Source organism: Neovison vison, chromosome 4 (assembly GCF_020171115.1).
Source record: "Neovison vison isolate M4711 chromosome 4, ASM_NN_V1, whole genome shotgun sequence".
In the NCBI taxonomy this organism is placed as follows: Eukaryota; Metazoa; Chordata; class Mammalia; order Carnivora; family Mustelidae; genus Neogale; species Neogale vison.
The window spans coordinates 75,844,745-75,862,985 of NC_058094.1; the positions used below are offsets into that span (position 1 = coordinate 75,844,745).

The 18,241-nt window shown below is 41.8% G+C and overlaps 1 protein-coding gene across 2 annotated transcripts in view; it reads left to right on the forward strand.

Moving 5' to 3' along the window:
* Positions 1–2,768: 2,768 nt before the first annotated feature.
* Positions 2,769–18,241, forward strand: part of NSMAF (neutral sphingomyelinase activation associated factor) — a 58,415-nt gene continuing 42,942 nt past the window's right edge. For both annotated transcript variants that reach the window (XM_044245552.1, XM_044245553.1), the window contains exon 1: positions 2,769–2,911. In XM_044245552.1, coding sequence (XP_044101487.1) covers positions 2,853–2,911 — 59 coding nt within the window. In that variant the 5' untranslated portion in view covers positions 2,769–2,852. The remainder of the gene's footprint in view (positions 2,912–18,241) is intronic.

Sequence of the window (18,241 nt, forward strand, 5' to 3'; positions counted from 1 at the left end):
CCAAACACAAACTCTGTGACAGCAGAAACATCTCTCTTCTGAGCTATTGTTCAAAATAATCCCTTTGAGTACGTTTCTTCCCCTCCTCTTGTCAAAGATAAAAACCAGGGAAGTGAAAAATTACAAAGGGTTATTCAGTGTAGACGCTGTATCTCTACCTTCTAGCTGGCAATTATCTTTGGGGACTGGGAGATGGAAGCCGATCCTTCCTGATGACTACATTTCAAAGGAATGGCTTTCAAGTCCTTGAGAAAGGCACTCCTGAGTTGTAGAAGGTACACATATGTCTACCTCAAAGGTACAGAGAAAGAATTCAGAACTGTAAGCCCTTTTTAGTAAATGTTCTAAGAAACAGCAGTCCAGGGCTTATGTGAAGTGTTACAAACAGTAAATTCTTTTGGCAGCCTTGAGCTTTCTCAGACAGGGACCTTACAAGGAGGCTAGGCTCATCCCAGGAATGAGGCCTTGAGCTGTTAGAATCTGTGTTAGTGTTGGTTTAAGTATTTTAATGTGGTGGGGGGGGGGAGGAGTGTGGACAAAATCATTTGTGCTGGGAGTCTGTAGTTTTTAATAGGACACAGTTGAGGCCCAGCTGAGAAAGCTCAAAGAGGCCTGGCTCAAGTTTGGTCAAGAAAAAATTGTCACTCTCCACCTAGCAGAATCACATGACCCTTGATTGTTTAAAAGGAGAAAAGCTTGAGCTGCCTGGGTGGCTCAGTCAATGAAGCATCTGCCTTTGGCTCAGGCCATGATCCCAGGGTCCTGGGATCAAGTCCTGTGTCAGGCTCCCTGTTTCCCTCACCCCCTCTGCCGTTTATGCTATCCCTCTCAAAAATAAATAAAATCTTTTAAAATGACAAGAGGAGAAAACCTGCATGCTGTTTTCTTGCCTTATTCCAGCCAAAGTGATGGCTCTCTTCTGAATTTATACTTACTGTAGTACTTCTCATATAGAAAGACATCATGTTGTGCCTCTGTGCAACTTTTATTATCCTGTTTCATTGTGTATCTGTTCATGTATTTTTCTGGATTCCCCAATTAGCCACAATTTCCAATCAGTGCACTGAGCTAATATCTCTGACTTGTTTTTACAGTTACAGGTTCTGCACAGCACCTGGTCACATGGAAAGGACTCAATCCAACTTACAAGGTATCCATTCACCTTCACTCATGCCAGAATGTTTGTAGTGGGTGCCCACTTTGTGCATTTCATTTTCCCAATGCTGCTGGGATGAAGCTCAGTAAGATCCATCCCTGGCTTTTAGTCTTGGCTCTCCTTCCTCTCTTCAGAGTCCTGCCATGTTCTATCAAGTAGATATACACATTTACTTGAAGCTTTTAAAAATTAGATTCTTGGGCAGGCTGGGTGGCTCAGTGGGTTAAAGCCGATGCCTTCGGCTCAGGTTATGATCCCAGAGTCTTGGGATCGATCTAGCCCCTCATTGGGCTCTCTGCTCAGCAGGGAGCCTGTCTCCCCAACCCCTCGCCCCGCCTGCCTGCCTCTCTGCCTTCTTGTGATCTGTCTGTCAAATAAATAAATAAAATCTTTTAAAAAAATCGAATTCTGCAGAACCTGATCTGTAAAACAATATTAGATGGGTCAGCATATATACAATTTAGAAGTCTGTTATTCAAGAATCCCCTTACAACCACAGGCTCGGACTCAAGATATATTAAAGTCATAACCACAGTGAGATACCACTCATGCCCACTAGGATAGCTATAATGGAGAAATCAGAAAATAACAAGTGTTGGCAACTGAAGAAATTGGGAACCCTTATATACTGCTGGTGGAAATGGTGCAGCCACTTTGGGAAACAGTTTGGCAGTTTCCCAAACATTTCAATACAGAGTTATCACATGACTCTCCTAGGTATGTAATCAGTAGACATGAAAACATCTGTCCATGCAAAAACATGTACAATTTCTTTTGCAGCATGATTCATAATAGCCGAATGATGAATGAATTAACAACATGTGGTATATCCACATTCTAGACTACTCTCCAGCAATAAGAATGAAGTACAGATACATGAATGAACCTGAAAAAGTTACGCTAAATGAAAGAAGCCAGGCACAAAAGGCCACATAACGTATGATTGCATTTGCGTGATATGTCAGGAATAGGTAAATTCATAGACACAGAAAAGTTCATCAGTGCTTGCTAGGAGCGTGAGGGTGATAACTGAAGGGTATTGGGGGAGCTACAGTGAGGGGTACCTGTGACTATACTAAAAGCCACCGAATGGTACACTGTAATGAGTGAATTGCTTGGCACAGGAGTTCTATCTCAAGAAAGCTGTTAGGAAAAGCGAAAAAAGTCATGCGACCGCGTATTTCAGCTACAAGAGATCGAGAGCCCAAACAGTTATTTCGATTCCCCGCAGCCAGCAGAGCGGGGTAGCTCATGGGCAAGCATCTGTCTCCGTGCGTACAACAGTACAAACGCCGCGGTGCCGCGGGTGGCGAAACGGGAACGCTCGCCGTGCAAGGACAGACCGCAGGCTGGCCCCGGTCCTTCCCGGGCCCCCGGGGGCCCGAGTGCCTCGGGGTCAGCGAGCGCCCCTCCTCCGGCCTGAGTCACGGCGCCGCCGGAGTCCCCACGCGAACATGCTCCGCTGAGCGCGGCCGGACGCCGCGGGGCCTGGGGCGCAGCGTCGGGCGGTCGGGCTGTGCGGCGCCCAGCGCCGCCACTGCACGCGAAGCCAGGCCGCGGCCCGCGCTCCCCTCCCGGCCGGGACCTTGCAGGCCGGCTCACCGGACCCGCCTCCCAGCCGCGTCCCTGACTCCTCGCGGACGACAGCGGCGCCCGAGCCGTGCGTCCCGGCGCGCCCGCGCGCTGCGCTCCCTCCATGGCGTTTATCCGGAAGAAGCGGCGGGAGCAGCAGCTGCAGCTCTACTCCAAGGAGCGGTGAGCGCCTGCCCGGGACCCGCGGGCGGAGGCGGGGAGGGCGGGAGCGGGGGTCGGGGCCGGGGACCTGCTCGGGGGCGGGAGCGGGGTTGCCGGCGGGAGTCCGAGAGCCCAGCCCCGGTGTGGGGAGCCCCGGCACAAAGGCCGAGGCCCGGGGCGTGCTGGGCGCCCGGGCGGGGGTCGCGGCCGGAGCCCGGGAGCCCGGGCAGGGTCGGGGCAGCGTCCGGGCCGGGTCCGACGGCAAGCCGAGCCCCGGCGGAGCGACGCTGGTCCCGGCTCCTGCGGCCCGGCTTACCCGGAAGAGGCCGCGCGGGTCCCGGCGTGGACTCCCTCGCGGGCGTGCGGCCCGAGCGCGAGCCCCGGCGTTCTCTAGAGGGGAGCGGCTGGCGGTGCGCGGCCCGGCGGCCTCCCTTGGACCCCGGGTCACCGGCGCTGGGTCCCCGCACTGCGTGGGAGCCACAGCGTTGTTCCGCCCGGCCGCACCGCGCGGGCACCGATCACCCCGCCCGCACCGGGGAAGACGCGGAGGCTTCGCTTCCCTGCGCCTTTTTCTGCCAACTTCTTCGGACGGAAGGCTAAGGCCTGCCCAGCTCCCTGCCCGGCTGGGCCGCGAGGTGGGCCGCAAGAAAGGCCTTCCCCTGAGAAAAGCCAAGAGCGACCTCACAAACGCCGAGCAATGGGCCTCATTGTGTTTAAGTGTATTTGAAGGCTTTGCATTCGAACGCTCCGTGAGGCACAATAGTCATTATCCCCAGATCCCAGTAAGAGGGACCAGTAAGGATTTGGGGTCCCAGGACGAGCCCAAGCTCAGATGATCTCAGAGCAGCACCGTTTTAGTTTCTGATCCTCAGCCTCCAGAGGAAATCGTTTGTAAAAACAAAACAACACACAAAAAAACTCACTTCTGCTCTAAGTGTATTTCTGGTGAATGAAGTAACTTGGCTGATTTTTGGGTCTGTGGTCCCGGGTGCCAAAAGGAACTGGGAATGAATCGCTTTACAGTTATTTTGATTGCGAGAGCAAGTTACCCAGGAGTCCTGCTAGCCGGTCGCCTTGTTGTGTGATGGATGGTGTAGGGGAGGAAAAAATCTTTACCCTTGAAGGTCTTCCAGCTGGACTAAATGAAATATATATAAAACAGATTAACAGGAGAAGAAAGCCAAAGTTTTATTACATGTATGCAGAGGCCCAATATTAAAATAGAGGCCTAAAGAAATGACCAAGGCAAGTAGTTTGTATATATTTTAGACAAAGAGACAATACATTTGTGAGACATTGACAGGGTAGAGAAAACATGTTTGGGAGCTTTAATTAGGAATTCTAAGCAGAATTTAGGCTGAGGTAGTAGATTAGAAAAAAAAAATAGTAACAAGGTTTGTTTCTGCAGCTTTCTTCGCTTCTAAGTCCCTATCTCTGGTGTAAAGATGTCTTTTTACTTCTTAGTACAGGGAGATTTGTTTCCTGCTTTCAAGGGGACAGAGGAGGGTCTGAGTGACCTTGCACTGGCTTTTTCTTAAGTAACTTTTATTTCAAAAAATATGCTAGAGGGGCATATTTTGGGGCAGCCTGCCTTTGGCCCCTGCAGTGGACACCAACAAAGCAGATTATATGTGGAAATACAGGTGTAGGCTTTAAGGTCTGTGTGGTCTTGCAGCATCCACACCTATTTTATAGGTATTGACTTGACCCGTTTCGTCCAAACATTCATATCCTTTTCTAATCCCTATTACTGGCCTGGCCAGGATATCCATAGTTTAAGATTCTATTCTTCACTGTAGAGAAGAAGATAAGATGTATCAAAAAAGCATATCTTGGATATGGCTTCTGAGAACGTTTTTGGTTTTATGATTAGGTTTTATCCACAGAAAGACTTACTTTTAATGCTAAATAATAACTAGACCCTAAATAAAGTAACTCACACTCGTAGAGGCTCTTCTGACTTCATTTATAATGCCCGTCTTTGTGGAAGGACCTCGAGGAGAGTTTCTTTGTTCTGTACCAACAACATTAAGAATTGGGGGTATTCTGTTTTAAGTAGATGGATGTGCAAATTTGCATTGTAAGAACTTAGAAACACTTGAATTGCCATCGTGTTCTGTGATCAAAGAGTCGTTTGTAACCATTCTGTGGCCCCTTTGGTATAGAGAAAAACCTGTTTTCTTTAGATCTGCCAGTTAATTCCATAGCTGTCATTTTTGTTTAATTTGGTTGGTTTATACAGCTCGGCAATGTCACACAAATCTTCAAGTCTGCTCTTGGGTTTCAGTGTATAATCTGCTTTGTGTGTATCTATTGGTCAGACAGTGTGACAGGCTAGCAGCGCACCGAGATAACTGGAGCTCTCAAAACCAAAACATTTATTCATCCGTCAGCAGGCAGCCAATATTCCTGAGCATCAGTAATCTGAAGAAGTTGGTGTCGCATAGCTTCGATATATTTGAATCCTCTTTGCTGACTGCTCCAATTTTTTAACTCTCGGCTCCCTAGCTTTGCAACCTTGGGCTGAGAAGCAGACTTCTACCCAGAAGGTTTCTACAGAATACTAGTTGGATGAAAGGACTCTGTCTCACAATTAGGTGTGGGTTGGAACCATGCTATCCCTATAAACCTTAGAATGCACTCTGAAAGAGAGAAATATTTTAAACCGACTTTGTTTCCACACAGATTTTTCCTGGGTCATCCCTTTGAGGCAATAAACACCAATTAGCGCAAGAATTGATAAAGGTCATTGGCACAGGCATACCCATGAGAACTGTTACTTTCTTTGGGACTGCTTCAGGGCTGACCCAGCAAAAGGCCTCACTTATTCAGAGTTGTGAGTTCATTGGTCCCCCTCTCATGCTGCTTGTGAGATTTTAGAGTTCTACCACTACCAGATAATGACCCCAGGAAATGAGAAACCTGAAGTTAGCTTTTATTTCTTTTAGTATTAAACTGATGCTACTGCATTTAGAGTAAGCAGTATTTCTACAAAGGTAGAAGCACAGAGACTGGTTGGGAGTTTCTGGGATTGGTGGCTTAGACCAAGATGGGGGGCAGAAGAAATGAAGAAAAGTGGATGGGTTTTCAATATCTTGGGGAGGTAGAGTGAACAGGTCTTGGAGAGGTAGATTTCATATAAAAGGTAACAGAGAAAGAATCCCAGCTAGAGCTGTCAGGTAAAATACAGAATGCCCAGTTAAATCTGAATTTCAGATGAATAGTGAAAAATATTTTCATGTAGGTATGTACCATGCAATATTTGGTACACTTATATTAAATTTTTTGTAGCTTATCTGAAATTCAGATTTCACTAGGCGTCCTATCTTTTCATTTGCTCAACATGGCAGTCCTCTCGGGTTTCTGGCTTAAACAACTGTACAGTGGTGCCGCTTACTAGTAATGTTTATGAAGAAATGCTTTGGTAATGTTTGGTATTAGAAAACAAAAGAGATACTTGGTCATTCAGGTTAAGTACACTAGTATCCTGGTTAAGATACAGATGCCAGAAACTATATTAATTTTACTGGTTTTTAAAAATTCATTGTGTAGGTGTTAATGAAGGTAGATGGAAAAAAATTTCAAAAGACAATTCACATAGCTTTCTTTTGAATTGTTGGAAATAACAAACATGTAGATAAGGAAATAAACATTGGCAGATAAGGATATTTTACAAATGGCTGCTATTTAAGATATTTCTATTTCAAGATTTAGAAGTGGGCTAATAGTTAAATATTTTTTATCTTTATATTTAGAAGTGGTGTGATGGTAGAATGGCTGTTTTTTCTTGGATGACTAGAAATTTAGAGAGTTGAGGCATGCTCCTACTGGGGGAGAGTCAACTTTTTCTCTTTATAATATTGTACAACAAATTACTTAGGTGTAACTTGTAAGCTGTCATTCCAGGATAAAACATTAGTAATCATGAATTAATATTGAGCACACATATTTCCTTAATAGTTTCACAGGCACTTGATAGAATTCAGCTTTGCTTTCAAACATTCCATGTGTATGTATTCTCTTGGTTATGCTTATATTAAGTTTCTTGGCTGATGTTAAATATCTTCTGCTTAATATGTTATTTTTTATTTATTATACTATAAGTACTGGTTGAGAGGGAAAAGTGCTTTGCTATCCTCCTGTTTATTCTCTTATTTCTAAGACTGACCGTCCTGTTCTTATAATATCTCATTGAGATATGCCAGGGGTTGAAAATGGAAATAAACTGTAGAGCCACAGTTAGTCAGGAATGCTGAAGGGTTGAAGGAAATCTACCAAACTTTGACTCAGAAGTAGGGTTTATTTTTCTCACATAAAAAATAAAAAACAAAAAAAAATGTGGGAGGAGAAATAAATGTTGCAGATATTTTGATTAACTTAGAATTTACACTGTATTTACTCAAACTGCATTACTAGTCCTTCACCTTATGCCCTTATGGCAACCTAAAAATAGCTTCTTCCAAAATGGTTGCCATTTAAGAAGACACAAGAAGGGGCGCCTGGGTGGCTCAGTGGGATAAAGCCTCTGCCTTCAGCTCAGGTCATGATCCCAGGGTCCTGGAATCGGGCCACGCATCGGGCTCTCTGTTCAGCAGGGAGCGTGCTTCTCTCTCCTTCTCTTCCTGTCTCTCTGCCTACTTATAATCTCTGTCAAATAAATAAATAAATAATCTTTAAAAAAAAGAAGAAGAAGACACAAGAAAACAACCATAAAATTTGAATGGGTTTGCTCTATGATTTTCATTAAAATTTTTTTTAATGTGATATAAAGTTGGGTATGGTCACTTAATGAATTCATTGCTTTTTTTCTTTTTTCTTTTTTTAAAAGATTTTATTTGTTTATTTGACAAACAGAGATGACAAGCAGGCAGAGAGAGAGGGGGAAGCAGGCTCCCCGCTGAGCAGAGAGTCAGATTCAGGGCTCTCAATCCCAGGACCCTGGGATCATGACCTGAGCCGAAGGCAGAGGCTTAACCCACTGAGCCACCCAGGCACCCTTTAGATATTTCATTTTTAGTGAATTTTTTTTCTGATTGACTTATCAATAATTGGGAGTTTCTTCATGATGCAAACTTTGACTTATATTTCTATCAATTTTTGCTATACATATTTTCAGAGGATTTTATTAAGTCTAGGTAAGTTTAAAATTGCTATCTTCTTAAAAAATTGAATCTTTTGTTGATATACAATGACCTCTTCTAGTAATGATTTTTTTCTTCTGTTTTGTCTGATATTAATATAACTTTATCAGTTTTTTTGGGGTATTTGTATTATATGGAATTTTCATTTTTTTGCTTTCCAATTTTTCTGTATCCCTAAGTTTTAGGTATATTTCTTATTAAAAGGCTAATATAATAGTGGGATATTTTAATAATTCATTTCCCATAATTTTTGTCTTGACAGATTAATTTTAGTCCATTTACATTTATTTTATTACAGATATACTTGGATTTTTAAATTTTGTTCTTTAGTTTTGTCTTATTTTTTCCTTATTTTAGATTAAGACCCCCTTGCTCCCTTTCATTTTACCTGGAGATTATGGTACCTGTGTGTTCTGTTTCTGTTTTTCTAGAGCTTACCTAGAAATTTTAACATTATATTTAGCTTAAGATCTGAAACTAATCATTCTCATAACCCTCCTCCCTAACAATATAAGGACCTTGGAGTAATTCCTGTTGTCCCATCCTAAATTATAGTCTCTGTTGTCTAGTATTTTCTATCTAGATTTAAAATCTAGATTTTAAACCTACAAATTAAACATAGCAATTATCTAGTTAATATATTTTTACATGCATATTTACCATTATCTTAGCTCAGCATTCCTTCTTGACAATCATATGTTCTCTGTGGAATTATTTTCTCTTTCCTGAAGAATATCTTTTAGAGGTTCCCTTAATGGTCATAAACTGTTTTTGTCTGTTTGAACATGTGCTTATGTTCTTGTTTTGGTGATCAGTTTTCCTAGATATATATTTTTGGCCCTTGAACAACATGGGGGTTAGGGGAGCCAATCCCTGTGCAGCCAGAAATCTGTGTATAAATTTTGACTTCTCCAAAACTTAACTCCTAGTAGCCTGCTGTTTACTGGAAGCCTTCCAATAACAACCAACCAATTAACATATATTTTGTATGCTATGTGTATTACATACTGTATTTTTTTTTAAAAGATTTTATTTATTTATTTATTTGACAGACGGACATCACAAGCAGGCAGAGAGGCAGGCAGAGAGAGAGGAGGAAGCAGGCTCTCTGCCGAGCAGAGAGCCTGATGTGGGGCTCGATCCCAGGACCCTGGGATCACGATCTGAGCCGAAGGCAGAGGCTTTAACCCACTGAGCCACCCAGGTGCCCCTACATACTGTATTTTTAAAGTAAGCTGGAGGAAAGAAAATGTTATTAAGAAAATCATAAGGAAGACAAAATACATTTACAGTACTGTAGTGTATTTATTGGAAAAAAAATACACATATAAGTGGATCAGCACAGTTCAAACCCATGTTGTTCAAGGATCAACTGTAATTTTCTCAGCATTTTGAAGATTGTGCAAATGAAGACAGTTAGCCAGGGAATATGCACCCACCTTGTTGGAGCAGTTGTTGGTGGGAGAAAACCCAACTTGAAAACTCCAAGAAAAGGTCAATAACAGGTGTGCTCTGCCCTCCGTGGTGCAGCTCTTAGCTACCTGACAGGGTCATGCTTCAAACTCCAGGAGCATCCTGTATCTCATTGAGTGCCCAGGAGCCAAGATGCCTAGAGCTATGCTGTGATGGAACCTTGGCTCACCATGTCCAGCTCAGCATCTGTGACTGTGCATTGGCCTTGTCTCTTCTCTGGCCTGAGTGGGACTGTCAAGCCTTGAACTTGAGTCTGTATGATGTGGCAGGATTGGGGCAAAACTTGGTTTATCTGTGTTCATGTTTAGAGAGCCACCAGCATGTTCTCTGGCGTAATTAAGACATTGGGGCCCAAGCCTTGCATTTGATTGGGACTGTTTGCCCTTGACCGGGAAGCATAGCAGTTTTCTGTGGAGCTTTGTAGAAGGCCACTTTCCATTCTGAGGGAGACCAGCCTGCATTTAAGTCTAACAGTTTTTTGTAAGGACTCTGTCTTTTAAAAGCAGGACTCTGGATGCTTTTAAGATCTCCTCTTTTTAGTGCTTTGCTGTTTGTCTCTATAGAAATTTCTTTTTATTCACCTGTCCTGATTGGTATTCCTAAAGCTGAAACGGTTTCAGAAAATTTGGAGCCGAGCCTTCGGCTCTTAGAATATTGCTTTTATGTCTCATAAAGACTCTTTAACATTTATCTGTACTTTTATATGCTGCATTCTGCATTATTTAAATCCATCTTACAACTTAAAATTTTTTTTCTCTAGTGGCCTAATTTGTTGTCTATATCACTCATTTGCTTTAATTTCAATTATTTTTAAATGTCTAATTCTATTTGGGTCATTTATAACTGCCTGATCCATTTTGATAAGAGTCTCTGCTATATTTTGTTTTTTTTTTTTTTAAAGATTTTTTATTTATTTATTTGAGAGAGAGAGACAGTGAGAGAGAGCATGAGCGAGGAGAGGGTCAGAGAGCGAAGCAGACTTCCCATGGAGCTGGGAGCCCGATGTGGGACTCGATCCCGGGACTTCAGGATCACGCCCTGAGCCGAAGGCAGTCGTCCAACCAACTGAGCCACCCAGGCGTCCCGTCTCTGCTATATTTTGATGTCCTTCTATTTCTTTAAATTTATCTCTTGAAGTGATCAGATACAGAAAATAAATTACCTGCAACTTTTACAGATACAACTGAACAGTTTGTTGCTTATATTGACCCTCATTCGGTAATTTTGTTACTTGTTTGTTTTAGGATTTTTGATTTTGGCTTCTTGTTCTTGGAAGTTTATCCTTGGGGATTCTTGCAGGCCTGGGTTTCAGCTGGATTTTTACAGAAAGTATTTGGATTCATTTCTGCCTGGGATGCTAGGAAAAAAAACACCTTGGTTTGTCTTGAGTTTTACTGGGCTACATTAGTAGTGTGAGTTCTAGCCCCAAATGTGTGTCAAGGCAGGCTGGTCATTTCATATTCTCAAGGGAGACTCTGGCCCCCAGCCCAGAGCCCAGGGCCTACCATCTCCCTCTAGTGAAGGGAGGGTAGGTGGTTTTATTTCCAAACTCCAAGGGTGTTAACTCTAGGGAGGGATTGTAGCTTTTTCTGGCCCTGCTTCCTGCACCCCTTCCCTCCCCCCACCCCCCGCCATCCTCTCAGGGCACATGGCTCTATGAATGCAGGGTCTCTAGTACTCAGAGTTGGGCAAAGCCCAAGGGGAAAAGACTGCTCCAGTATCTGCTCACTTCTCTCTTCTGTGACTTTCCCTCACTTTCCCGTGTCCTCAGCCAAGCATTTGAAAAAAAAGATTGTAGTAATTTATCTAACAATTTTAGAGGCTCTGTACCTGTAGTGAGATTGTTGTTCTGGACATGTAATCTGCCATTAATGTCTGAAATGGGATTCCTGCTGATTTGTGTAAGCCTGGATTTATTTAGTGTATCTATAAATCCACTGGTTAATAAGAGACTTTCAAGATCATCTAATTTGTCTCTCTCGCTTCAGTTTTATAGTTGAGGCCTAAATAGATAAAGTGATTGGACTAAAAGTCTAATAGCCAAGTCACAGTTGAACTAAGACCAGAACAGATGTTATCTGATCCAAGGCCATCCCCGGTGCCACCATATGTGTGGCTTCTGTTGTAGATATTCGGACAATACTTATTTTTATGGTATCTCAGAAATTTAGAATGATTGAGGAATGATGGAAGCCTGGTTTATGGGGATATGAGATAGAACCTTGTTATTCTCACTATGGGCCTGCAGCCTCACCATTGCCTTGGAGCTTATTAGAAAATGCACAGTCTGGGTGGATCAAGCCCTGCATAGGGCTCCCTGCTCAGCGGGGATCCTGCCACTCCCCCTGCTTGTGCACTTTCTCTCTAACAAATCAATAAAATCTTTTTAAAAAAGAGAGAAAATGCACAATCTTGGGCTGCACCCTAGATGTGCCCCATCAGAATCTGCATTTTGATGTGATCCCTGCATGTTGTACACACATTCACATCTGAGAAGCACTTTCCGGATAACAGTAATTAAGCATTTCTCTCTCTCTCTCTCTTTTTTTTTTGGCTCCTTTGAACTACGCTTCCATGTTTATCTTCTCCATAGTTTAGAGAAGACTACTGGCGTATCCTCCCTCGGGCTATGACTCTTGATGAGTAAATTGAAAGATTTTGAAAGCGTGCATGATCTTTTTGCCATTTATTCTCATAGATAGTTGAGACTTGAAAGTAGAGATGACTGGCCTTATGGATGGTGTCAATGAAAGGGATTTCGATATCTGAACCATCTTGTCCAGGAAGAAACTACAGTTTACATAGTCAGGGGAGAATGTAATTTCCTAGAGTCTGGCCAAGTGGTAGATTTTAAACTTAGCCCCAAAGGAGAGGATCACAAGGCCAGAGGAAATGGTGACATTGGTTACACTGGAGGACAACAGGTAGAAGATGAGATGCGACTCCGGTGGAAAGAGGAGGCAGTAATTTACATGAGAAAACAATCAGTTCCATACCTAGAAATAACATTCAGTCACTCAGATGTCTCTATGTGAGTATGTATAACATGAATAATAAAATGAGTTACATTTTATTACAGAAGAGGATTAGTGTGTGTCTTAGATGTTACTGAAGCTTATTAGGATGGGGACTCAAGATTGGAATCTAGGGACTCCTGGGTGGCTCAGAAGGTTAAGCGTCTGCCTTTGGCTGAGGTCATGATCCCAGGGTCTGTACACTGAGTCCTGTATCCCACTCCCTGCTCAGTGGGGAGTCTGCTTCTCCCTCGTCCTCTCTCCCATGCTCATGCACACGCACCCTCACTCTCTTTGTCTCTCAAAAATAAATAAATAAAATCTTTTAAAAAGGGGGGAGATTGGAATCTAGTGCTGAAAAGATACAAACCTACTCAAAAGGAATGACATGACAGAAGGTGAGGCCCTGAATGTCAAGGGAATCTGTGAATAGAGGGGGGAAACCTAAGGAACTTTCTAGAAAGAGGATCGGAGATAATTGCATTCCTTTGTTACAGGCCACCTAAGTGAGTAGAAAAAATGGCGGGTATATACCTGATGTAGATTGAAAACAGGAAATAGCAACACAGAAAGTGATGAGAGACCTTACTTAGTCAATGCCTAGTGAGATAGAATTACAGTTTCTTGAGTTCCCTTGTTGAAATTTTGATCTATTTTAAGGCAGAGAAATTGAGAACTTTGCAAAATTCTAATTAAGTAGTAGTACTGGTAACCTTCAGGAAAAGCTGTCCATATCCAGTTGTTTGTCACTGAAGCCCCAGAAGGGGAATCAAGCTAGATTCTGTCTTAACACAGAAGTAGATTTTTTTAGAAGGCAGATAATGAAAGTTACAAGGGAAAAAAAAGAGATAGCTGTTATTACTGGGCAGTTCTGGAATGGATATTGATCCATTAAGTTTTGAAACTCTGAAAATTCAGAACGTCCAAGCCAAATGGTCTTTGGCGAAGAGTCATAGAAAATGAGACAAGCAGTTAAACCTAGGATGGTCATACAGGTAGTGTTCCTCTGAGCTTATAATTTTTTTTTTAAAGTGTAAAGCTGGAAGGATAACAGCCACAGACAGATGAAGAGGATGCACAGACCTGCACAATTAGAATCAAGAAAGTTGAAGCCCTAGTGAGCGGTGGCTTAAAAAAATGCTACAGATTTTTAAAAAAAAGTTTGTTTGTTTGTTTTAATTTCCTGAAGTTGAATTTAAAAGCAGCTTGCTGCCTCTGGCCCTGGCCGGTAGTGGAAAGTTGATGTATAACAGAGGAAGTGGGTTTTGTACTCTGTTAATGATACTGACCTTCAGACTGGAAATGACAGGATCAGCGAGCGGTCCTAAGATGTGTGCTACCTCCAAGCTGCTGGGAGAATTTGAGTTTCGGGCCACAGAATCGTTCAGTGATCCAAGAGCTTGGAAAGGTGGAGAAAGAACATATGAGCATAAGTCAGTTCAGTGCTAACTCTAGCTCAGACAGGTTATTTATAAACCACTAGAAGAGGAAGTTGTTGCCACCAGGCTCCAGCGTGAATCCACTATAAAGTCATGTCATGCTAATCTCTTGACAGAATTCTGGCTGGTAAGTCAGGAAAACACAGCAGCTTAATTCATCACAACTTTGTCAGAGAATAAGGGTCGGTTGTTGTTGTTGTTGTTTATGTCTTTAGTGGAATTGAGAAAGGAGAAATTAATGTTAACGTAGGTAGGCGGGATACTATCTGTCTGAATGACTGTATTGAGAGGTTCCTGTCAAATGTATTATGGGGGGAACATTTTCACGTTGAGTCACAGCACTGTGTTCTCGCCCTTGTCCGTTCAGCATTTCCTTAATGTCTTTATTTCAGAGCTATTTTAAGAAGCTCACAAAAAATGCCCACTTCGGTTATACCAATTCTCTAAGTGGTAGGGGCCCTAGAGTCTAGTATGACCTGAGGATAGTGGTAGGGGATCTAGAGTAGAGATGGCAAATGCTGGGCTCTCGGGCTTTTCCCATGCCCGTCCCTGCACACATCATCACGGCATTGGGCCGTTTTCTCCCACTGAGCACATAATAGTTCTCCTCACACAGCGCCCCCTCTCCAATCCAGAGAAATGATGGACTAGCCGAGTCTTCTGGATCCATTATAAATACTGTTCATCAGTAGAGTGTTGGGTGGTGGGTGAGTATGGGCACAGACGCAGGGTTACTCTGAGGGCCACCTTGAGTGAACTTGTTTCTGACATGAGAATGTGGCAGCATCTTTTCAGGAAAGTTAAGGTGCTGAATGAGTAAATTCATCAAAGAGGAATCCCAAGAGCCCACCACAGCTCTGTAAAGACAAGACGAATTAAGCTAAGGAGTTCCCAGGGGCAGGGCCAAGAGTCTCCTAAAGAAAACATTTAAAAAGTGATTTTTCAGGCGCCTGGGTGGCTCAGTGGGTTAAGCCGCTGCCTTCGGCTCAGGTCATGATCTCAGGGTCCTGGGATGGAGCCCCGCATCGGGCTCTCTGCTCAGCAGGGAGCCTGTTTCCCTTCCTCTCTCTCTGCCTGCCTCTCTGTCTACTTGTGATCTCTGTCTGTCAAATAAATTTTTTTTTTTAAATAGGGATTTCTCAGAACCTTTTCCTCCTGAGGATGTGGTTTGAAAATCATCGTGCAAAATGCCATGAAACTTTATTGTAAAAATTTGTGTATACAAAAATTTTAAAGCAGGTGTAATACTTCAGTAGAAAGAAAATGCACACTCTGAAAAATTCCTTAATCCTTTAACTTCAAATAATATGATTTGGTTCTGTCTGTTTACCTTGTATTTTACATTTCTTACAAAATACGTGTCTTGGTAAATTAAGGAGGACGTAAGTTACTTGCCAAGATCATTATCCAGTTCTACAATAGTTGATATAATTTTTTTGATTGTTATAAAAAAACATAACGAAGGCTTACCATCGTAGCCTCTTTTAAGTGTGTAGTACAGTAACGTTGTGGATGTTCACTCACACTGTCGTGCAACAGATCTCTAGAGCTTTCTCATCTTTCAAAACGAGCTCTCCCCCCACTGAAAGCAACTCCCTGAAAAGGAGCTCTGCTTTCCCGTCGGACCAGGTCCTAGCAGCCACCATTCTGTTTTCTCTTGGTAAGAGTTTGATGACTTTAGATACTTGATGTGAGTGGAATTATGTAGTATTTGTTTCAGCGCAACGAGGTTATTTCACTGGCATAATGGTTCATCAGTGTAGTAGCATGAGACAGGAATTTCTTCTTCTTTTTTTTTTTTTTAAAGATTTTATTTATTTATTTGACAGACAGAGATCACAAGTAGGCAGGGAGGCAGGCAGAGAGAGAGGAGGAAGCAGGCTCCCCGCTGAGCAGAGAGCCCGATGCGGGCCTCGATCCCAGGACCCTGGGACCATGACCTGAGCCGAAGGCAGAGGCTTTAACCCACTGAGTCACCCAGGTGCCCAGGACTTCCTTCTTTTTTAAAGCTGGATAATATTCCACCGTATGACTATATGACTATTCCACATATGACTATACCACATTTTCTTTAGCCATTCATTGGTGATGGACGTTTAGGTTGCTTCCCCCTCCTGGCTATCATAAATAATGCTGCCCTGAGCACGGTGATGCAAATATCTCTTTTGAGATCCTGTTTTCACTTCTTTTGGATGAATACCCAGAAGTGGGCCTGTGGCTTGTGTGGTAGTTGTATTTTTAATTTTTGAAAGAACCTCTGTACTGTTTTCCACAGCGGTTGCACCATTTTACAGTCCTACCAACAGTGGGCAAGGGTCCCAGTTTCTCCACATCCTCACCAACATTTGTTATTTTCAGGTTTGTTTTGTTTTGTTTAATAAGGTATGAGGTGATCGCCCCCTTGTAGTTTTGGTGTGAGTATTCATGGTGATAAGTGATATTGAATATCTTTTCAAATACTTTTTGGCCACTTATATATCTTCTTTGGAGAAGTATCAATTCAAGTCTTAGGTCCATTTTTTAATTGGGTTACATTTTGTTTCTGTTGAGCTGTAGGAGTTGTTGGTTTTTGTTTTTGTTTTTTTTTAATATATCCTGCGTAGTAACTCCTCATCAGATATGTGGTCTGCTCATATTCTTTCCCATTATTTAGGCTGTCTTCTCATTCTGTTGACCGTTTTCTTTGCCACACAGAAGTTTTTAAGTTTGATGTGGTCACTTTTATTTTTGCTTTTGTTGCCTGTGTTTTGGTGTCCTGTCCAAAAAATCATTGCCAAACACAGTGTCGTGAAGCTTTCCATCAAGTCATCTTCTGGAGTTTCATACTTTCAAGTCTTGCATTTAAGTCTTTAATCCATTTTGAATTAATTTTTTTATGTGGTCTTAAAGTAAGGGCCCAACTTCATTCTTTTGCGTGTGGAAATCCAGTTTTCCCAGCACCATCTTTTGAAGAGATTGTCCTTTTCTTATTGTGTGGCCTTGGAGCTCATATTTGAGCATATGTGAGGTTATTTCTGACCTCTCTTCTGTTCCATTGGTGTATATGTCTGTCTTTTTGCTGATTTTGATTTTGTGTCGATTACTGTAGCTTTGAAATATGTTCTGAAATCAGGAACTGATTGAGGCTGCCAACTTTGTTTTTCTTTCTTAATTGTTTAGCTATTCAATTCCATATGAATTTTAGGATTTTTTTTTCTATTTCTATATTAAATGCCATTGATATTTTGAGAGGGATTCCACTGAATCTGCAGATCACTTTGGGTAGTATGGACACTTAATAATAATATATTGTAATGTTATATATGTAATATATAATGTATAATAATAGGAATATATTTTTATTTTTTAAATATAAAATTGATATGTCTAAATAAAATTATTAATATACTATTATATATAAAAGGATTGCATATTTTTTACTTTTCTTTTTAAAAAACTTATTTTTAATTCAAATATCATTAACATCGAGCATTATATTAGTTTCAGTGTATAAAATAATGATTCAACAATCCTGTACATTACTCAGTGCTCATCCCAAGTGTACTCTTAAACCCTTCACCTGTTTCAGCCATCTCCCCACCCACCTGTCCTCTGGCAACCACCAGTTTTCTGTAGATGAATCTTTTTTTTTTTTTTTGGTCTCTTTTTTTCTTTATTCATTTGTTTCTTAAATTCCACATATGAATTAAATCATATGTATTTGTCTTTCTCTGATTTATTTAACTTAGCTTAATACCCTCTAGATCCACCCGTGCTATTGCAAGGAATAGGACTATATTTTATTAATTATGTGGAAGAGCTAGTTGTCTATGAAGGCTACCTGTGCTTCATAGAAATTATGCCATTGTCTTATTAAAGATACTTATTTTATTTTACCTTCTTTCTAAGAGGAGTGGGAAGATAGGGTTAAAGAGCTCCAGCTCAGGTCGTTAAGGCATGACCTAAAAATAAGGGTCAAGGTAATTAAAAAGGATCTCTGAGTTAAACCTTCATGGAAATTATCCGATGCATCAAAGGATTGTTCTAGCAATCCTAACTCTTGTAATTGTATTGAAATTCCGAGTAAGTATTAATAGTGAGCGTTTTACTTTGAGCTCTGGCATTTTAGCCCATGATTAATTCTTGTTCATGGACTTAAAGACATAAATAGGCTAATAAAAAGTTACCTATTAGGATGGTAAAGCTGGTTCCTGCTGTCATTAGTCTTTATGAGTTATTTTTCTTTTGGCTCAGCTTTCTTTGTAATGAGCAATGTCTTCTTATTCCATGAATATAGATTCTTCT